The 22,161-nt window shown below is 40.5% G+C and overlaps 3 protein-coding genes across 4 annotated transcripts in view; 1 reads left to right on the forward strand and 2 right to left on the reverse strand.

Annotated features, from left to right (window-relative positions):
• The first annotated feature begins 612 nt into the window (after nt 1-612).
• Nucleotides 613-2,350, forward strand: LOC110075841 (prenylcysteine oxidase 1). The gene has a single exon (XM_020787446.3). It carries the CDS (start codon nt 650-652, stop codon nt 2,168-2,170), a length of 1,521 nt encoding a protein of 506 aa, XP_020643105.3. The 5' UTR covers nt 613-649; the 3' UTR covers nt 2,171-2,350.
• Nucleotides 2,351-3,621: 1,271 nt separating this feature from the next.
• POLR2D (RNA polymerase II subunit D) lies at nt 3,622-11,817 on the reverse strand. The gene is made up of 4 exons (XM_020787447.3): nt 11,550-11,817; nt 6,580-6,760; nt 5,350-5,445; nt 3,622-4,188 (listed from the first exon to the last, which is right to left on the reverse strand). Exons 1-4 carry the CDS (start codon nt 11,620-11,622, stop codon nt 4,110-4,112), a joined length of 429 nt encoding a protein of 142 aa, XP_020643106.1. The 5' UTR covers nt 11,623-11,817; the 3' UTR covers nt 3,622-4,109.
• Nucleotides 11,818-14,452: 2,635 nt separating this feature from the next.
• The window catches only part of AMMECR1L (AMMECR1 like), a 37,087-nt gene continuing 29,378 nt past the window's right edge, over nt 14,453-22,161 (reverse strand). For both annotated transcript variants that reach the window (XM_020787500.3, XM_072995760.2), the window contains exons 6-8: nt 21,690-21,780; nt 20,623-20,719; nt 14,453-18,124 (exon numbers count right to left, since the gene is read on the reverse strand). In XM_020787500.3, the coding sequence (XP_020643159.1) occupies nt 18,013-18,124; nt 20,623-20,719; nt 21,690-21,780 (300 nt within the window). In that variant the 3' untranslated portion in view covers nt 14,453-18,012. The remainder of the gene's footprint in view (nt 18,125-20,622; nt 20,720-21,689; nt 21,781-22,161) is intronic.

A 22,161-nucleotide genomic window follows, 5' to 3' on the forward strand; every position in this document is an offset into this window, starting at 1 on the left:
TCCGTTTTATATATATATCAGAATTATATACACACATACACTGTTGATGAGCTGGGAGAATATATAACTACACTAAAAATTTCGATATGCTTGATAAACCCGGTTGACAGATAACATCTCTAGGGTCGTTTCTATAGTAGCTTTCATATTTGTGATTCCACCCATCAAGCTGTTGCATTTTTTTCATTGTTAAATGAACTTGGTTATTTTTCATTCTTCGTTGGTGTGTTGGTTTATTTAAGGCTAGGAAAATTATTTTTTAAAAATTGAAATGCTAAAACAGTGGCATCACTTTTCAACAGCTGGGAATGCCTCATACAGTGCGATTTGGAACTAACAGACTGATGTCTCGTAAAAGGAATAAAGAAATCTGGCATGATGGTATAAAATACAGTAGCTCCTATGTTTGCCACATTCAGTTTAAGATTGCCGCGGATGTTCTCAAATTATACCTTGGGCTTGAACAATTTAACATTAAGAATTGTAGAATAGGTGCAATCCAAAGGCGTTGAGGTTGGGTGCTTATAACTCATTATAGGTGCCCTCTTCTTCCTTCACCGGCCTCCACCCCCCCCAGGAGGCGGGACCCTAGCCGGAGCCGGGGCAGAGCCGAGGCACGTCAGTGGCTGCACCACTTCCTGCTGCCGCTATGGCCGCGAGAGCCTCTGCTCCAGCGCTGGGCGTCGCCACCACCTTCCTCCTCCTCCTCTTCACACTGTGCAGGGGCTCCTCGTCGGCCTCCCAAGAGCTCCGACGCCCGCCCGCCAAAATAGGTGTGATTGGCGCTGGCATCGGGGGCACATCAGCAGCCTACTTTCTGCGCCAGAAGTTTGGTAGAGATGTCCAGATTGATGTGTTTGAAAAAGGAGAAGTCGGGGGCCGTTTGGCTACTCTCAACGTAGAAGGAAAATATTATGAAGCAGGAGGATCTGTCATTCACCCCCTTAACCTGCACATGAAACATTTTGTCAAATTGTTAGGACTCTCTGTTCCTGCAAAGCAAGGTGGACTCATGGGCATTTACAATGGAGAAGAGTTTGTCTTTGAGGAGAGCAGCTGGTACATTTGGAATGTCATCAAACTCCTCTGGAATTACGGACTGAATACCCTGCGAATGCACATGTGGGTAGAAGAAATCTTGGACAAGTTTATGAGGATCTATCGTTACCAATCTAATGATTATGCCTTCAGTACGAGTGAGGCTTTGCTTCATGCCCTGGGAGGATCTGACTTCCTTCAGATGCTGAATCAGACCATTGACAAGTCCATGCAGAAAGCGAGCTTCTCCCAGAAGTTCATCAATGAGATAGTAACTCCAGTCATGAGAGTCAATTATGGACAAAGTGCCAGCATCAATGGCTTTGTGGGTGCAGTATCTTTGGCAGGTGCTGAGTCTGGACTTTGGTCAATAGAAGGAGGTAACAAATTGGTCTGCACTGGCCTGCTTGAAGCTTCTAAAGCACACCTGATTTCTGGCACTGTTTTCTCACTAGAAGAAAAAGCCAGGCAAGGACGCTCAGGAGGTACCGTGAAACTCTATGAAGTGACATACAATTCTACAACGGGATTAACATCAGATTTGTATGATATTATTCTGATAGCTACTCCATTACACCGTAAAATTGCCAACATAACATTCCATAACTTCAAACCACCTATCCCAGAGTTCTCCAGACCATATGAACAGATTGTGGCAACATTCCTCCATGGACAGATTAATGCTTCTTTCTTTGGCTACCAGGACCCTTCCCAATTCTCCTTAACAGCTATTTTCACAATGGAGAACCCAAAGCTATTTTTCAATAGCCTTGGTGTTGTCTCTTCAGTGCAAAACAAAATGGATCCATTTCTGGGCTCTCATGTTTGGAAAACATTTTCAGCTGACTCTTTGACCGAGGAGCAGATAAACTTGCTATTCTCATCCTATGACACTGTAGAAGAAAAGAAGTGGCTAGCTTATCCACACTACAGCCCTCCAGAGAAGTGCCCTCCTGTCATTCTCCATGATCATATGTACTACCTCAACAGCATAGAGTGCCTTGCAAGTGCCATGGAAATGAGCGCTATCTCAGCCAAAAATGTAGCACTCTTGGCTTACCACCATTGGTACAATCAGACAGACATGATTGATCAAGAAGATTTGCATGAGAGACTTAAGACAGAACTTTGAGGGCATACACATTGCCGAGAAACTGAGCCTATGCTGCAGCAGCAAAACCTGTGTTTAAACAGAACATGATTCATTATGTATATGCTTCTCCCTTGAAATGCATGGATCTGAGCAGCAGTTTTGGTTATAGTTTTTTCAATAAATAAATGTTTCGATAAATTAATAAATGTTCAATAAATACTGTGTATAAATTCATTTCTAGGAAGTGACCTGAGAAACATGCATCTCAGGCTTACTTAGGCCTCTGTTGCTGACAGTGTGGCAACTCCTGGTCTGTCGTAGTGACTCCACATGGCATCCAGGGAGGGTGCTGGGGCATGCCAGGAGGCTGACGTCGGTTGGAGGAGAGGTCTGTATGTTAATCAACTATTTATGTTTTGTACTTATGTTTGGAGGGGCATAAGCGATATATACAGATCTTGAACTACACAGCGGCCTAGTGGCCTTAACCCCAGCTTTGCTGAAGGGAGAAGTGTACATTATAAGTTAAAAGGCTATTGCCAACATCAATGACAAGGGCTGTAGCAGGATGTGCGCGCTAGTAGTTTTAAAGCAGGCCTTAACAAGAAATGACCATTGATTCCAGAAGGATTGTGACTGTACTTTTGACAAAGTTCTGCAACAGATTAAACGTAATCAGACATGAATAAGCAAATTAGGCATATGCCTTACCCAAGAACAAATGATTTCAAGTATCTTCTTACAAACTATCATCTTGCTATAATCTATGATTGAGGACTGCTGATTCTACAGGATGGATAAGTTAACAAGGATATCTCAAAGACTGTCTCAGACTGTTCCTAATCTGACATTTCTACTGATCATACTGATTTTAGGCCCAACTGCTGAATTTTTATTTTTAAATTCATTTGCTGCTGCTGATTCTTTGCATTTTGTTCATTTGTTGTGGTTTGAAGAAAGGTGTAAGTTTAATAAAGATGACTTACATAGTCTTTGCATTTCACTCCCTTCTCAGGGTCTTTCTGAATAGCTGGATGCAAATCAATGCATCACAACAGCTATATGTATGTAGAGAATGGGCTGATGGCAGTAGCAAATCCCCCTCACTGAGGGGCATGGATCTTATGTGTTGTCCCTGTATACCTCTGCATAAGTATGCTTATTAATTATGCTTCTTTCATACAGTACTTCAAAGCAAAGCAACTCCTATCAAACTAAAAATCCTACTTAGGGAAGTTTGTACTTTCAGCTTGACCTTTCAATAATACAATCAGTTTCCAGTTGCACTGTCAAAAATACAAATTATTTTCTTTCCCAAACATACATAAATTTAGGTGGCTGGATGAACCCATCAATATAGCAAAAATATTTGAGGTATTTAGTAATCCAGGAAGTTTCTTCCCATTGCTACCAGTGTTTTCCCTACATCCTGGTAAAGTGTGAACTGGAATTTTGTAATAAAGAGTAAATAAAAATATTGACAAACCATAGGCAACCAAAACAATGTACTTTAATTTATGCAAAATAATTGAACAAAATTATGACTGAACAAGAACATTCTTAATCTAATACATAAAGAAAATAAACAAAATGAATTCAATTCAACCCTAATATTACAATGTTCATAAGGTTACATGAATAAAGATTAACGCCTCAGCCAGCCTATGTTCAAACGGGGAATAGTCTTTCTGACCTCCAAAACATTCTGCATACATCCAGGATAAAGACAAAGTTTGGAATATTAAACTAGCCACAGCAGATGTCCAAAGTTCTGTGCCTCATACACATCAGTATTTCCAACTTCGTCAATGTTTGACAGATTTTTTTAAAAAACATGTCCTTGGCAGAACATGATTGTATGATCCTGCAACAGCTTCTTTCGCTATTAAAAGAAAGCTATTATTGCCCCAGGGATACATGGGAAAAATGTGTTCCCCCAAACCACTGTTCAGACTACAGCAAAGTCTAGCTGTTTCTTCTAATATTGAAAACTTCGTTTGGTCTGAATGTCATCAAGAATTTGCTGCAACTCTTCATCTTCAAACCGACCCTCTAAGCTGAGAGAAGAATACACAGTTAATATTAAAGTGGTAACAGTCATGGTTTCCAAAAAAGACAATTTCAAGCCTATACTCAAAGCCCACAGTCATGAAGAGACTACCCCTAAACTGTGGTATGCTTCCTTCCTCCCAATATCACAAAAAATCAGACTAATCCTACTTTATTTGGGATTCTGTATTTAATAAAGACAGTGCTCTGTACTGTACAGAGTGACAGTCTAGGATTTTAGCCACCTAGAGTGGTCTTAACCGGCTAGATAGGCGGGATATAAATAAAATAAATAAATAATTATTTTGGACCTTCGTTCAAATGCTTGATGAAGCAAAGACACTGGGGATTCACTCGAACATCTTACATACATCAAAACCCTACTAAGGTTGCCACAAGTTAAAAATGGCTTGATGGCACACTACACATTTACTCAAAAAAAAGAGCTGCACATTTTAACAGTAGCTGCATTTAGAAGATCAGGAAATGAATGAGCCACATTTTTGCATGTTCTTTCCAATTACCTGTAACTCAATACATCTTAGGCTATTACAGTATGCTATTAAATCCAAAGTATCAGATTATGGTCTAAACAAGCCTTCCAAACATTAAATGTAAACCACTCATATGTTTGGAGAGCTCACGCAATGTCTGTCAATTGGGATGCAATAGCGTACTATGCCTTGAATAAACCAGAAGATAACTATGACAGTAAAGAGCATGCTTCCAATCATTCAAACTACCTAAATCACCTGAATGTATTCAAATAATTTACATGTAGCAGATATTAGATAAGGTTCCTAAAAATTAGATGCCTTGCTCTTTGTTTGGCCTAGAATACAATGTCAGTCTAAAAACATTTCCTAATGTTTTTAGTGGTCAAAATGACCAGATAGGCGGGGTATATATAAATAAAATAAATAAATAATCAAATAAAGCAGAAATAAAGCAATGAAACAGCAATTGTGCAAAGTAATTAGTAGACCAGTTCTTTATGCATCATGGCTTTTAAAAAAATATTTGACAGTAACAGATCAGTGAATGGAATGGACTACCAATTCTAAATCCAATTATAAAACCACAGGTGGATATTGATAGTATTGTGATTTTACTGGTGTTCAGGACCCTTTTGGGCGATTGCAGGAATCCTTTGATTTAAGGTAACTCACCTGGGAATTAAAGCTTTGGCCTCCTCAGCTGTCTCAGGACACAGATTAGCTAAACATGCCAATTCAAATTTATGGAGCTTCTTCTGCAGCAGCAAACTGCAGGGAAAAACAAATATGCATATTCAATCAGTGTGGAATTTCACCCACTACAATAAAAATGGCACTGTTCCCTCCATCTTACTCCTTCCTGCTCCTAACTTACAACCCATCCATGGTGTTGCATTGGTTGCTAATGTACTTCTTAGATACTCTCTCCACTTTGTTCTCCTTGCAAGTCAAGAAAAGAGTCTCTAGAAAACTCAGACATTAAGACTTTCCCTTAAAGGTACAGGAGGGTCTCCGGATGAAGAGGTTTCTTTGCCCATGAAGAAGCAATAGGGGCACAACAAAATCAGAAGAGAAAAACTGAAATGCACAGTCAGCAGATTTTTATAGAATTAAAAAGACCACTGGTTCCCAAACTAATCTGTGCACACACACATGTGGTATAAAGAAATTCCAAAGGGGGCATGGCTCTGGGAAATTTTCATAATATAATTGTGTTTTATTGTTTTATCTTTTTACTGTATTTAAATTGTTGCAAGCCGCCCAGAGACCTTTGGGTAGTGTGGGCAGCATATAAGTTAAATAAATAAATAAACAAATAACAATTTTCTAAAATAAAAATGTTACCAGGGTAAACATTTTCCTATTTTCAAATTCTATACCATGAAATAGATTTGAAATATTTTTATCCAAATTTCTATTTATTTTTCATTTTAAATTATTCACTGAATTTTTCACTCAAATAGTGTTAGATGATGGAAAAGGAGAACCAAAGAAGCATGAGGCTTTCTCAAAACTCAGAAAGCTGGCATGATCCCCCCCAACCCTTTAGTTTTGGCACCACAGAAATGGATCCATACAGGGCCAAGATGATCCATCAGATGTCATATCTATTCGCCTGCTCTACACCTTCTATATTTCATTACAATTGTAAACTAAAGTACGGTAATTCTATAACACAAACCCATCTTAAAGCGAAAACAAATCTATTTAAACACAAGGTTGTTTGTGCTCTTGAAGGCTTTCATGGCCGGGATCCAATGGTTGTTGTGGGGTTTTCCCACAAGGGCCAAACAGTCCGAAAAACCCACTACAACCACAAGGTTGTTTCTTTGTTCAGGTCAGCAGAACTGTACCCATTTGTATCAATTTCTGCATGAGCCAAAGGAAAATATTATTACTCACCTGCGTACACTTGCAATTGTCTCCCGGTTTTTGAAACGGCTGAAGCGAGCAGTATAGTTCAAAGTCTTCATGAAAACTTCAGAGAGTTCCTGCTCGTCTTCTGCACTCTCATTTTGCTGTTTCCGATGTTCAAGAAGCATATGCACTTCTGAATTTAGAAGGGTTTCGGCAGTCTCAAATTCTGCAAGTAAAGGTGGATGAAATACAGTATAGAGTTCAAAAGCAACAGAAGTTCACATGTCTATGGGAATTACTGTGAGCCTCAGCAAAATGAAGCAGCAACATGTTGGAAACATGTTAGACTGTGAGTAATATTAGTTCTGAATACTCTCCCATATAAAAAGCAACAAAAATCTAGCTCAAAAAAGGGGACATCAAGTGAACAATTCTAATTTAATCCTCTTCCAATTTATACAGCAAAATGGGATATGATTAACTTTGAAAGAGGCATATTTTTAAAACATGGTGACTAAATGAATGTTTTTATTAAATATATACTCCTGTTTTAATATTATTGCTGGCTTTGGGCAATGAAACTATGATCCTCAATCAATTAAGCCACAGAATTTGAAATATCACACTGCAGTCAACCTAATTATTTCATAACTAGTTGATGTTTTACATGGAGACAAAACCTTAATTTTTAAATATTATTATAAGTGATGGTTCTAACCTGTGTGTGTGTGTTTAGTCGTTTAGTCGTGTCCGACTTTCCTGACCCCATGGACCAGAGCACGCCAGGCCCTCCTGTCTTCTACTGCCTCCCGGAGTTGTGTCAGGTTCATGTTGGTTGCTTCGCAGACACTGTCCAGCCATCTCATCCTCGGTCGTCCCCTTCTCTTCTTGCCGTCACACCTTCCTAACATCAGGGTTTTTTCCAAGGACTCTTTTCTTCTCATGAGATGGCCAAAGTACTGGAGCCTCAGCTTCAGGATCTCTCCTTCCAGTGAGCACTCAGGGTTGATTTCCTTTAGAACTGATAGGTTTGTTCTCCTTGCAGTCCAGGGGATTCTCAAGAGCCTCCTCCAGCACCACAATTCAAAGGCATCAATTCTTCGGCGGTCTGCTTTCTTTATGGTCCAGCTCTCACTTCCATACATCACGACAGGAAAAACCATAGCTTTGACTATTCGGACTTTTGTTGGCAAGGTGATGTCTCTGCTTTTCAAGATGCTGTCAAGATTTGTCATCGCTTTCCTCCCAAGAAGAAGGCGTCTTTTAATTTCAGGGCTGCTGTCTCCATCTGCAGTGATCATGGAGCCCAGGAAGATAAAATCTGACACTGCCTCCATATCTTCCCCTTCTATTTCCCAGGAGGTGATGGGACCAGTGGCCATGATCTTAGTTTTTTTGATGTTGAGTTTCAGACCGTTTTTTGCACTCTCCTCTTTCACTCTCATGACAAGGTTCTTTAATTCCTCCTCACTTTCTGCCATCAGAGTGGTATCATCTGCATATCGGAGGTTGTTGATATTTCTTCCGGCAATCTTAATTCCGGCTTGGGTTTCTTCCAGTCCAGCCTTCCGCATGATGTATACTGCATATAAGTTAAATAAGCTGGGGGACAATATACAGCCTTGCCGTACTCCTTTCCCAATTTTGAACCACTCAGTTGTTCCATGACCAGTTCTGACTGTTGCTTCCTGTCCCACATATAGGTTTCTCAGGAGACAGACAAAGTGGTCAGGCACTCCCATTTCTTTAAGAACTTGCCATAGTTTGCTGTGGTCCACACAGTCAAAGGCTTTCGCATAGTCAATGAAGCAGAAGTAGATATTTTTCTGGAACTCTCTGGCTTTCTCCATAATCCAGCGCAAGTTAGCAATTTGGTCTCGAGTTCCTCTGCCTCTTCGGAATCCAGCTTGTACTTCTGGGAGTTCTCGGTCCACATACTGCTGAAGCCTACCTTGGAGGATTTTGAGCATAACCTTGCTAGCGTGTGAAATGAGTGCAATTGTACGGTAGTTGGAGCATTCTTTGGCACTGCCTTTCTTTGGGATAGGGATGTAGACTGATCTTTTCCAATCCTCTGGCCACTGTTGAGTTTTCCAAACTTGCTGGCATATTGAATGTAGCACCTTAACAGCATCATCTTTCAAGATTTTAAATAGTTCAACTGGAATGCCATCACCTCCACTGGCCTTGTTGTTAGCCAGGTTTTCTAAGGCCCACTTGACTTCACTCTCCAGGATGTCTGGCTCAAGGTCAGCAACTACATTGTCTGGGTTGTCCGGGATATCCAAATCTTTCTGATATAATTCCTCTGTGTATTCTTGCCACCTCTTCTTGACGTCTTCTGCTTCTGTTAGGTCCCTCCCATTTTTGTCTTTTATCATGCTCATCTTTGCGCAAAATGTTCCTCTAGTATCTCCAATTTTCCTGAACAGATCTCTGGTCTTTCCTTTTCTGTTATCTTCCTCTATTTCTTTGCACTGTTCATTTAAGAAGGCCCTCTTGTCTCTCCTTGCTATTCTTTGGAAGTCTGCATTCAGTTTTCTGTAACTTTCCCTATCTCCCTTGCATTTTGCTTCCCTTCTCCTCTCTGCTATTTCTAAGGCCTCGTTGGACAGCCATTTTGCTTTCTTGCATTTCCTTTTCTTTGGGATGATTTTCATTGCTGCCTCCTGGACAATGTTACGAGCCTCTATCCAAAGTTCTTCAGGCACTCTGTCCACCAAATCTATTTCCTTAAATCTGTTCTTTACTTCCACTGTGTATTCATAAGGGATTTGGTTTAGATTATACCTGAGTGGCCCAGTGGTTTTTCCTACTCTCTTCAGTCTAAGCTTGAATTTTGCTATGAGAAGCTGATGATCAGAACCGCAGTCAGCTCCAGGTCTTGTTTTTGCTGACTGTATAGAGCTTCTCCATCTTTGGCTGCAGAGAATATAATCAATCTGATTTCGATATTGCCCATCTGGTGATTTCCATGTATAGAGTCGCCTCTTGTGTTGTTGGAAAAGAGTGTTTGTGATGACCAGCTTATTCTCTTGACAGGTTCATGGATTGCTGCCTTGTCGTGGCGAAGGGGCTTGAGTAACTCAGAGAAGCTATGGGCTATGCCGTGCAGGGACACCCAAGACGGACAGGACATAGTGGAGAGTTCCGACTAAACGCAATCCACCTGGAGTAGGAAATGGCAAGCCACTCCAGTATCTTTGCCAAGAACGCCCCATGATCAGAAACAAAAGGGTTGTAACCTATAAAGCCCTAAATGGCTTGGGGCCAAGATATCTCAAAGCCTGCACTTCCCTTTATGAGCCTATTCAAGTGTTAAAACCATCAGGAGAGGCTTTCCTCTGAGTCCTGCCACCTTCACAGGTGCATTTGGTGGGGACATGAGAGTGGACCTTCTCTGTCATTGCTCCCGAACTCTGGAACTCCCTGTCACAGGAGACTAGACTGGCCCCATCTTTGCTGTCCTTCCACAAGCAGACAAAGATCTTTCTCTTCAGACAGGCTTTCCCTGAGTGAATGGCTGCCAAGAGGGATTTTTAAAATGGATTGTTGTACTTTACTCAACGTAGCCTCTAATCTTCAGCCCGGGGCTCTGCCTCTTGCACGTACAACTTCACCCCTGCGTGCGTGCATGTGCGACTCCGCCGCCCTGCGCACACAGGGTTCTGTCAAGATTGGAACCAAAGGGGTTGAACATGATTGCTGAACAGAGAGAGGCAGAGTTACGAACGGATGTAGCTTAGAGGGAACCTTGACCTTACTGCATTGAATGTGTCTAGGTGTTGCTTATTTGTGTGTGTTGTATTCATTGATCCTTTTAGTATTATATACTCATTACTGTCTTTTAATTGTTGTAAGCCATCTTGGGTCGGTTTAAACCTTGGGTCCGTTTAAACGGTTTAGGACCTCAATCCTTGGCGGAACGCCTCCTCCCACCTAGATCTACTCGTATCACCTGATCTAGCCAGGAGGGGCGACTGAGGAGCCTAACGCAGAGGGAGGCCCGGAAAGAAAAACAAGACACTGGGCCTTCTCGGCAGTGGCTCCCAGGCTCTGGAACAAGCTCTCCCCCCCCCAAGATTCGTCTGGCCCCCTCGTTTTGTGAGCTGCCCAGAGCAGACTATGTCTAAATGGGCAGCATATAAGGTCAATAAAATAAATAAAATAAAAATTGGGTCCTTTTTAAGGAGAGAAGTGGATTACAAATATTTAAAATATAAATATTTTCCCTCACAGGACCTAAGGCTATATGAATCTTAAAAACAAACAAAATAAATAAATAAAAAGAAAAAACACCCTCCAAACAAACTAAAACCCAGAGGGTTACAAAAACACAGCCAAAAAAAAAAAGCAGCACAACACTCAAACATCTTGGAAAGGTCCTTCCTCATCTGTCACACCAGTGGGCAAACGACTATCTAAATAAAAATGTCTTTACCTGCTACTGAAAAGATAACAGGGAGAGGGCCACCTTAGTCTTCCTGAGAAGAGAGGACCATAGTCTGGGAGCAGTGACTGGAAAAGCTACCTCTCAGGTTCCTCACCACATGTGCCTCTCTTGCCACTCTTTAAGATCCAAGCAGATTCATATTGGGAAATGCAGTCCTTCAGATAACCATGTTTGTGTGAATGACTGGGATCACTTCAAGCTACACACAGGACAGAAACTAGTCTAGTGCTTGTGAAAAGCCCGACATGCACGTTGTTGTAGCCAGGGGGACATAAACCGTGTTCTGTGGTTGGTACAAGACATCTAGTCCCGGGGAGTTAAGCACCAAATCATTCGTGTGTATTATCTAAAACGTGGACTACTCAGGGTGAGGGTGGACAGGCATCTAAAATTACCTGTACCTCCCTCTCCACAACCATCTGCAACAGGGATCTCTCAAAACCAGTTGCTGAGGCATGCACAGGGCGCTGCTATTGCCTTCGGGTCCTGCTTTCCTGAGGCCGCGTCGCTTTTCCTATCAAGGCCAGCCCAGCCCAACCGTCTCCCAAATCCAGCGGCTCACCTTTGGGAAAGACAAGTTGAGAAGCATCCTCTTCCACGTCCACCGCCTTCGCATCGGCGCCTCCGACCGCCATGGCCGCGCACAACTCCGGAAACGAGGGACGAAACGCCCTCGGGAGGGAGGGAGGAGCTGCCTCGCTCCCCCCCCCCCGGGGCTGGCTTTCCGGAGCGGGGATTGGGGCGGGGAAGCCCGGCAGAACTGTTGGTTGACGGCGGGAGGTGCAGAGAGGAAACAACGTTGTGTTAAGAGGGGCTCCTTCGCAAGTGTTCTGAGGCTTCCACCACCGGGCCAGTGAAAACTACTTGGGGGGGGGGCGGGAATGAAAGGGGGGGCAAAACAAAAGAATTGCAGCCTTAACCCAGGTGTTCTTGGACTGCAATTCCCAGAAACCCCAGCCAGCACAGCTGGTGGTAAAGGCTTCTGGGAATTGCAGTCCAAAAAACACCTGGGTTACCCAAGGTTAGGAACCACTGGCCTAAAGCTTTGCAATTCTTTCAGTGGCTACGCAAGTGTGCGTTCCATTGACTTTAGGGGGGTCTACTCGCAGCGCAGTGGGTGCAGGCCGGGCTGTAGCGAAACACGGGTGTGAGCTGTTTCCTGTTAGTACATCTTATGTAAGGTAGGCCTGTTGTTTCTCAGGGTCGCTATAGTTGAATATAAATCCTTTGGACAATTAATTAGCCCTAAAGACGGTTAATTTTAAATTCTCATATAGCATGGACTAATTCTGCAGGTAAGGAACTTGGGAAAATAATTTTCGAACGACATTTCTGATTAGCCGCCCATGGGATTCTGGGAACTGTAGTATCCAAAAGTGACTTCTCTATATGTACTATTATTTAAGATACATCACTGTTTCCCTAAGTTGCTTTTCCTTAACAGAATTGGCTCGCTAAGGGTTATTACAGACAGAAGGGATCGTATCTGAATGTCAAAGTACCTGCAGATTTGGTATCCTAGGAAGTTCACTGGTGTTGATAGATCGTATTCTGTATTGATGAAAGCTAAGTGGGTGAAACCCTATAGAGCTGATATTCTTAGGCGATATTCCTAGGCAATACTGTATCAGATATCAGGGAGAGTTATTCCCTTCACGCCAGCTGTCATACAGGAAGATGAAGCAAACGGCTTTAAGTGGCATATCTCTTTCAAGGTGCAGTAAAGGTGAAAACAGGGTTCTTCCTCCTATGAAGGATAGTGGAGTTCTGTGGATATAGACTCAGTTTCAGGCAGTAAAACATTTAGAACTGGCTGGTCAAATATGTCTTCATAGTAATAATTTAAAAAACCTATGTGAAAGAAAGTTGGGGAACAGAGCATACAGGTTTGTGTCTGTCTCTTCCAGGCTTTCTGCTCAAATAATTCACTCAGAGCTCCCTGCAATATGGTTCAATCCTCTTCCTCACCAGATCTGGTGGCCAGAGATCTGAGCCCACAACAAAGCAGCAGGCAATGGTGGTTCTAGCAAACTCAAACAGAGGACACGACATTGGCAAAACTGTTATCCTAACCAGCCTTTCTCAATCTCCTGGGATGACGCTGGGCACTACAGGTTTTGTAGTGGGCTGGGCAGAGAAAGAAAAGCACTGCTCTAATTCATCTTTTCTTTTACCGGCTGTTCCCAGAATTTATCAGACACAAGAGAAAGACCTTCAGATTTTCACTGTATCCAGATGAAAATCATCCAACGTTTACTACAGGAAACCATGCACCTTGCTGAGGAAAAACTTCTTTTTCACACTTTTTTAACAGCACAGTATTAAGCAGCGTCCAAGAGCCCAGTTAATTTAGTAGGAATAAGATTCATCTGGTATGTGTGGTTATGATTGCAAAATCTGTATGATCTCATATTTAGTTGCATGTAGCTGTAATAATCCTGTGTTGAGAAAATTATACTTTCCTAGTTGTAGGAAGCATGACAAGAACCCATGCAGATGTAGTTTGGTAATGTTTAGTATCTATACACGTAATTGAGCAATAATGAAAAACATTAAGTTGTAAATCATAAGACTTGCTTATAAGTTTTCCTAAAATAGAACTTTAAAATATGGCCTACTTAGAATCAATAGACTAAATATATAAGGAAGATGGATCCAGGATGATTTTTATCATACATTTAAAATATTATCACTCTCCTTTTGCAGAATCCCTGAAATTGGCCAAGGGCCATTGTGCTTCACTCATATGAATAATGTATCCATGGGTTTAATTTCTGCTATAAGCTGGTGTGTGTCAAATTGTAATGTGAGTTCACAAGCATGTCCTCCAGTGTTCCTCTGATTAGAAATCTAAAAGTCAAACTCAGTTCTACAGTGGAAGAATATCACATTTATTATTATGTGTCATCAGGTTCATTCTAACTTAGTGTGATTTCTAGATGTGAAACAAAAGTGGTTTTCTACTCCCTTCTCCTGATGGCATGTTGAGATGGTGGATTACACAGATGGTAGGGCACATAACCCCATTACCCACACACATGCCTGGTGATTTCAGGTAGCCCTAGGCCCAGTGGGGATTTGAACTCCTAGTTCCTGGCTTGGCCGCCAAGATTTCCAACTCCCTGAGCTGTATCAGCTTTTATCACATTTAAAATGAGTGATGTAATATTCAGTGTTCTATATCAGTCAGGAAACAAAGTAGCCCAAGCACAGAAACACAAAGAATTAAATTTTTGTCCAATATTTTTCTTTCTGAGACTTTATTTTCTGATAAGGAATTTTGATAAAGACACCCCCCATTTCATGCTTATTCTATCATCCTACTTGCTTTAAATTTCAGTTTGCCATTTTAAAATTTTAAAATACCACACCAAATGGATTGTTATAGATTTCAAAAAAGAATGTCAATGTGAAAAATCAAACCTGATAAGAAGAGAGCAATAAAAAAGGGACAAGATACAAATGTATCCATTACAATTTATTTTCTACAATACTTCATTAGAGGGTAAAGTTCAATGATTTACACTCAGAAGTTATTATATAGTTAGGAGGCAACCAAGTGTAAAAACAAAGAATTGGTCTGACATCTCTGCACTGAAGGTCAAAAGAGGTTCCTTGTTTTAAAAGGAGCAGCTTAATTTAACCAAAATATTAATTATTTTTGTGCTGGAAAACATAAAACGGTACTCAGTGAAGACTGGAAAGAATGAATTAGGGAACATAATTATGTGCCAAATGGTGGTTAAGATTTACATACTGTTTTGCCATTAATCATCAGATGCAGTTACTTGACAATGTGATATTGTGACTTTAATATCTTTCTGGCTGAAATGCATCTGCTGATATCATCTATGTGTTATTAGGAAAACAGAAAATCCTGAAAGGAAAATGTTCAGAACAGTGAGCCTCCAGTGATCAAAGACGGTCTCAGCTGTAATGGATGGGAGTTGGGGTGGGGAGACAATGACGAAAAAACAAAACATCCAGCCATACACCCTCTTAAAGATTCATAGTTGCAGCCAGGTAGATTCCCAACCACAGTGTCTTGAAAAGAATCCATCTAGACCAAAAGGCACTTGCTTGTAGCTAAGGATGAGCCAGTTTCCAGTCAGATCAGAAGGCTATTGCTAAGATCTTTAGGCAATCAGATTATACACTTATCAGCTGAAAAATACAACCGACTCTAAGCCAAGTTCTCTTTTGACTATTTTGTTGGTTTTTGCATCTTTCCAATGTCTGTTAGTTTGGGCACATCATCGCTACGTATCAGACAAAAGTTTTCCTTCTGAGGACAGCCTTTCCTCATCCCCATCCCTTTTTGCAGGAATGACACAACTTACACACTTATTCTGCTATACTATACTCAAACTCCATAACAGAGCAATGCTGAACGTAGCCATTTCTGAGAGGACTGTTTTGTGCTTCGTGGCCTGCTTGTATTCCACTGACTACAAGAAAACACCACAATCCAACCTTTAACAGAAGCATTTACATTTAAACAAACGAAGTGGCTAGATGGAAACGGGCAGGAAATGAGACCACCTCTACTTTCAAAACCAAGTTACCATACTTCAGTGGAAAAGTAATATTAAACTAAGTAGGTCAAGTTACTCCTAGAAGTCTGTTCTTTAAAATGGCAATTAAGGCCCCCACTTGGATCTTAATCTCCCCCCACCCATTAAAATGAAGACTAATTAACACTATACACTGCTGAAGACACATAACAGAGCAAACTTTTTGTTTTTTAAAAAAAGCAAGATTGAATAGCCCGGCACTATATGCCTGCATGACCAGTCTCACCGAATGTGCTCAGGGGTGAAAGTTTAGCACCATTTTTTCCCTTTTTGCTTTTTAAAAAATCTTTACAATTTAGATTCTAACATAGAACATTTGAACAGTAATTAGTGTAGCCCTATGTTTCAATACTGTCTGAGAGCAGAGATGGATGGCATGAGCAGAACTGAACTCTCCTCTCCCCTGAACAATCTCCCACAGGTTCAGGGCAACTGGAACAGTAACTACAAATCACCCCCATTGGTAAGCAAGCTGATTTATTCTCAGGAGTAGGAAATCGTGAAACGCTCCCTTCATATCTAACACATTTCATTATCATTAGAAAGGGAAAAAAGATCCAATACAAAACCAAAAGCTGGGACAGCACTGCACATATCAGTAACACGAGCTTCTTCCCTCCTCACATCTAGAGATGTATTCAATGACAAGCAAAACTGCAATAGTTTTTTTTTAAAATATGTGGTAGAGAAATATGAAATGTGGATGCATTCTGGACTCTGAATAGCTTTGCTGTGCAGGGAAAATTATACAGATTCCCCATCTTTCAGCCAGCAGTTTTTCTTGGTACTCCTAAGCCAGATACTCTTAAATACTGCTCTTTTATACCTATTTATGAGGCTGTGCTCAAAACAACAGAAGGTATTTATTCCTTCTTCCACTAGTGAAAAACCCATTCACAGAAATTTATAGAAAAAGATGATTCACAGATAATTTCCGGCTTTTAACAAGCCATTTATGAAATACACTATTGTTACATGTACTGCATTTAGGGTATGGAATTCTTATTATACCAGGTATAGTAAGGTGCTCTTCACCTGGACCTTTTTTCCTGTGAAGCTGATTACCAAGGTTTTCAGAAGTCTGGCCTTTCCATTTTATATTTCTGTAGATACATTTAAGAGTCATCATACTGCCTCCTATTATATCATTTAGTGACTCATACAGCAGAATGAGGATGGTGGAATGAAAAGGAAGCTTTACTACTTACTATTCAGTATATTTAGGGACTAGAGCAATGGGGAAGAGAATACCAAATTCCACAGGAGAGTTGAGTGAAGATCTAGACCAGTTTCTTTTGTTGGGTGGGGGTTAGAAAAAGATCCCTCGGGTTCCTAATCTAAGTACACTTATCTGGAAGCAATTTCGATTTAAGTCAGTTTGACTTACTTCCAATTATATGTATTAATGGCTGCTACAGCATCAGTGTAACAATTACACCTGTATTAGATAACTGCTTAAAGCTAAAATTTGCTGTGTGTTTATTTACCCACATATTAGGGTCACACTAGAGAAAACTACTGTGTTAAAAATCACAGGTTACACAGAGCATTCCCTATAAACGAGTTTCACACCCTTTTTATTACTTTATTAAAGATGGCTTGTGGGGAACAGATCTGTCCCAGTCTGGGAACAGACTATGTTACTTGTATTTTAAGTAAGACACCCAGAAGAAATGCAAAGAAGATTATAACCTTGGAAGATAAGGAAACTTGTGCTGCTCCTATACAACCCACACTTTAACTTCATTCATACATTATTTTCCTATCTAAAGGTTACTTTCCTTACATGTCAAAAACAAGAGGAACTAGATGTGAGAACTAAAATCTCTTGGATATGTGCAAGCAATGCTTTTATCAGCAGAAAAAAATGTTTTCCCTTTCAAATATTTGATTGCCATCTTTTGCAAGGAGGAGTCCCTGCAGGTGTACTGTCCTAACAGATCATGTCATCTGTTTGCCCAGAATTTCAGAGGATGCATCAGCTCATGGTAGATAAATATCAGAGGTTAAGAAAAATTAAAAATAACCTAAATTTTTGTTGGACTCCGTTGCCCAGACTGCCAGGAGAACTCTCCTACTTGATCAAGGGGGCTATTATAAATAACAATTCAAATGAACACAGTGCAATCTAGCACACAGAGCAATCTGAAGTGATACTGCTATTCCTTTAGGTTCTCTCTATCCAACTGCAACTGTTATTCTTGGAGCATCAAATCTGATCAAATCTCATTCTGAAGGAAGGAGTTAAGGCTCTGACCCCTGTTGTTCAGTTGCACTCACTGGTAGCCCCCACCTTTCAGTTAGCTGGAAGGCAGACTTGGCAACGGAAGCTAGCATCATAAAATGGTGCAGTAATAGAAGTAACTGGACCAGGAGGAGGAGGCATCTGCCCCAATGATGTCGTAGCTGTTAGTGGCAGCTGGGGGCCGGGACTGGTCATGCAGTCTTGTGTCAGGAGTAATGATTGTAGAGGGGCGGGGCATGAAGAGTGCCATTCTGAAAACAATGCTGACGAGAAGCCATGTATTCTGCATAACTGATTGTCACCTTCTCACTGCGATATCTGGAAAAACAACAACAATGAGCCTTTTAAAATACACTTCTCAAAAGAATAAACTCATACAGATCTATATTCAGAATCTTGTTGATACAAACATTTGTTGATGCAATCATCCATCCAAGTCTGTATCAATATAAATTCATTCAAATTATATTTTAATTGTATTACAGTAATGTTGGACTCAGCCATTATGGTATGTATTTGTTTGTGCCAGTAGTCTTAACTTGTAACCCAAAAATTGCATAGGCCTAATACATTTTAGTAGCACTTCCTTGTCTAACAACTCTTGACAACGCAGTCTTCAGGTGCATTGTCAGATGAGTTCAACATCATAAATCCTCCTCCCCACCTTCTCAGTGTCACTCTAATTTAGATTTAGAAACTCTGTCCACATGTTTCTACATATGGGGAAAATATTCCTAACTTAATATAGATATAGGTCTGATAAGGCTCATCAGAAGAGGAAGACAGAGCTACAGCACTTTTAATAATTATTAAAAAAGGACATTTCAGCTGTTGATGCAAACCACACATGAACACCAGTGGGATTCTGGCCAATATATTTCTCTTTTCAAATGGAGCAACTAAGGTACACGGGCTTAGATAGGATAGGATGCAACTATCTGCAGCTTCTTCCATTGCACCAGGTACATCTGCAGTTTCACTTACACCGAACTGAGACATTTATAGTTTTGAGGCTGCAATCATACTCGTGTTTAATCAGGTACAGCTCCATTAAACAGATATCTAAAAAACATGTACAGGACTTTTCTCCACATCTCATAAATATCCTAAATAGTATACTGTTACATGTTATGTAAGTTGTAAGTCATGCATTTTATGTTGTTAGAGCATTAAAATAACTGCTAAAAAAACAGACGACATATACCGTATTTTTCGCTCCATAAGACACACTTAATTATGGAGCAAAAAATACAATACATCGAAGGCAAAAAGGCAGGGGGAAAGGACGGGAGATTCAAATCTCCCGTCCTTTTCCCCTGCCTTTTTGAGGTCTGCAAGGACTCCCTCCAATGTTGGGGAAAAGCCCTTGGAGACCGGGGGGGAGGTCCAATCGTGGCGGTGGGGGACCCACAGGTCTCTGATGGCTTGGAGGATGCCATTGGAGACCCCCTGGGGGCTCCCCGCTGCCGCGAAGGCAAAAAGGCAGGGGAAAAGGACAGGAGATCAAGGGCTTTCCCCCAACATTGGAGGCAGCCCTTGCAGACCTCCAAAGGCAAAAAAGTAGGGAGAAAAAATGGGAGATCCAAATCTCCCGTCCTTTTCCCCTGCCTTTTTGCCTTTGCATTGGCGGGGGACCCCCAGGAGGTCTCAGACGGCTTCCTCCAAGCCAGCAAAGACCTCCTGGCGGGGTGTCCCCCGTTTGCTCCATAAGACGCATACACTCCCCCCCCCTTTTGGAAGAAAAAGTGTGTCGTATGGAGCGAAAAATATGGTATATCTGTTTCTGAAAACTGTAAACATCCTACCCCCCCAGCGGTAAATAAAAATTCTCATGGCTTCAGAATGTTCAGAAACTTTACATCTGTAGTTCCTTCCACCAGTAATTGACATTTCATTTTTATTTGCTGTTTTGTTTCTGCATAGGTCAGGCTGACCAAGGCACCCTAAAGCAGAAAACAGCAATACTAGAAGAAAGAGAAAACAAAAATGTCCAGTGCAGATTCCTACTGTATCTTCCTATATGTACCACACAACAACAAAATTCTGCTGTATGAAGTTATACTGGCATAAACCAGATCCATCACCAGATATAACTAATCAAATTGAAAGGTTCCAATCCTCCCCCACCCCTGATTCCATGTTCAGAGGCTCCCTAGGGCTTCCTTTTGCTCTGAGGACCTTGGGAGGGGAGACCCTTTAATAGTCAAAAATTGTGACCAGCAGTCCTGATCCTAGCATTGCTAAACAAAAGATTGTAAATTTATCTTGCAAACTGCCATCAGTCCTGTTTATAAGGGTATATGTTAAAGACATTCACTCTACATCTAAAAAAAGGAAATGTGAAAAATATATATAGTGGGACAAAGGCTCTGTCGAAAGATGGAGCAGTATAAATAATACTGTATCCATGTGTGAATAAATATAATTTACAATTAGATTTTCATCATTGTTTAGAAAATATATGAAGACAGAGCAATAGGGAACTTGATTTAAATCAATGATTTAATCCATTTTTCCTTGTTGCTAATGAATCATTTATTGGCAATTTAAACCACAGATTTAAATTACCTTGCTTTAAATCAATGCAACCTGCTTTCCAGGATAGTTATTCCAGATTTCTGACACTTACACATGGGAGGCAGAGAGGAAGGACTAGAAAACCACAGAATTAGGAGCACTAAACCATAATCTAATCTCATAAACCTCTCACCTGGTAGAAAGAAATCCCCACAAATATGCTTTCCCATCAGCAACAGACCCAAAAATAATTTTAATAATTGAAAAAATATATGTAGTAAATAAATCACGTAATTTACCTGGTAAGTTTAATAGTTTTCCTAAAGTCATTGGTAATTGGAGCCTTAAAACCACCTTTCCTGAGCAAGGAGTCTATTGTTTGAATCTGATCCCAATCTGTTCAAAAATATTAGTGGCAGAGATATAAATACAGGCTTACTGAAACAAAGAGGAATAGCTTCTCAAAATACAGATAAACTAATTATCTGATAATTGTCAATAAGAAACTTAAAGTTATCAACTAAAATTGTTAAATACTCGACCTGTAGTTTTTCCATGTATGTTTCTTTAAAGACTTGGCCAATCAAGTCTTTCATAACACCTACTATTGTTAAAGACTGATCTTAGTTTAAGTATACAAAAGAATCAAGTCAGATATACCTTCAAAATGAATAACTGCTGTATGGCAAACTAAGTTTTCCATTAAGGTGCAGTACATTACTATGTCAAAGACATGATTTAATTAATTATACTTTAGTCTTTTTATTCTTTTCCAGAAAAATGAGATGTGAGCCTTTGAATAGAGGAATAAAAGTTTTGTACAATCAGCAGTGTCAACTGCTGCATTCTTTAACTGCTGTGTTTGTAGCAGAGATGAGAGATGGTGGACACTGGACATTGTGTCTGCATGATCAGGGCAGGCTTGAAGAGGAAACTCACACATAATGTTGAAAAAGAAAAAAGTCAGAAGGGTAAATCTTAAGGTTCTATCAATGTTTTTTTTTACTCCAAGACTGTGAGACAGTTATGAAAGAAGCAACATTCAAACCATGATCAGTCTTGGAAACCATTACACACGGAAGCTGAAATCCAGTAGTAAATCACAACAAGTAGTGAATCGATGGAGGTTACAGGGAAGTTGACTCACCAAATCCCCAGTGATTCAATGAGCCTACTGACCATGGACTTTCAGCCTGAATATGGAACTAGAATTCAACATTTAAAGGGTCAGATTTCTGAATAATTCAGCCACAGATTATTACTGTCTTGAGCTTTACAGCAGCTGCATAAACCAATCCACAATTTAAATTCTTACACTTAAGCTACTTTTGCTCAGGACTGCATGTCCAGCTCATTTCAAACTTACCTTGTTCCTTAGCAACTTCAGGTAAGTATGTGGCTGTGCGTTTGACACCCTTCTCATTGATAAATTCAATTCTGATTCCATGGATTCCCACCTAACAATGGAAATAAAAGGTCAACTGAAAGATTTTTTAAAATCTTGTGCAGAATTTATTTCATTTTATTTATTTATTTGATTTATATCCCGCCCATCTGGTCTGGTCGGCCATTCTGGGCGGCTATGAGTCCTCTAAGGAAGCCTTTGCTTCACTTCCATTTCTTGCATTTATTGTACCTTTCAAAATCTTTCCCCAAGACAGAGCCATAATGTACTGCAATTCAATTCTGACCACAGAGACAACATTCTCAGGCAAATCCAATTAATTAGATTTTGGGCAAACCTCGCTATTTCAAGTTATAAAATATATACCCTTTCTCTTCATATACCACTGTTAGCATGCAATCTTTTGCACTGTGTTGAGTCTATGTTCAGGATT

The sequence above is a fragment of the Pogona vitticeps genome, chromosome 3 (assembly GCF_051106095.1).
Source record: "Pogona vitticeps strain Pit_001003342236 chromosome 3, PviZW2.1, whole genome shotgun sequence".
Lineage (NCBI taxonomy): Eukaryota > Metazoa > Chordata > Lepidosauria > Squamata > Agamidae > Pogona > Pogona vitticeps.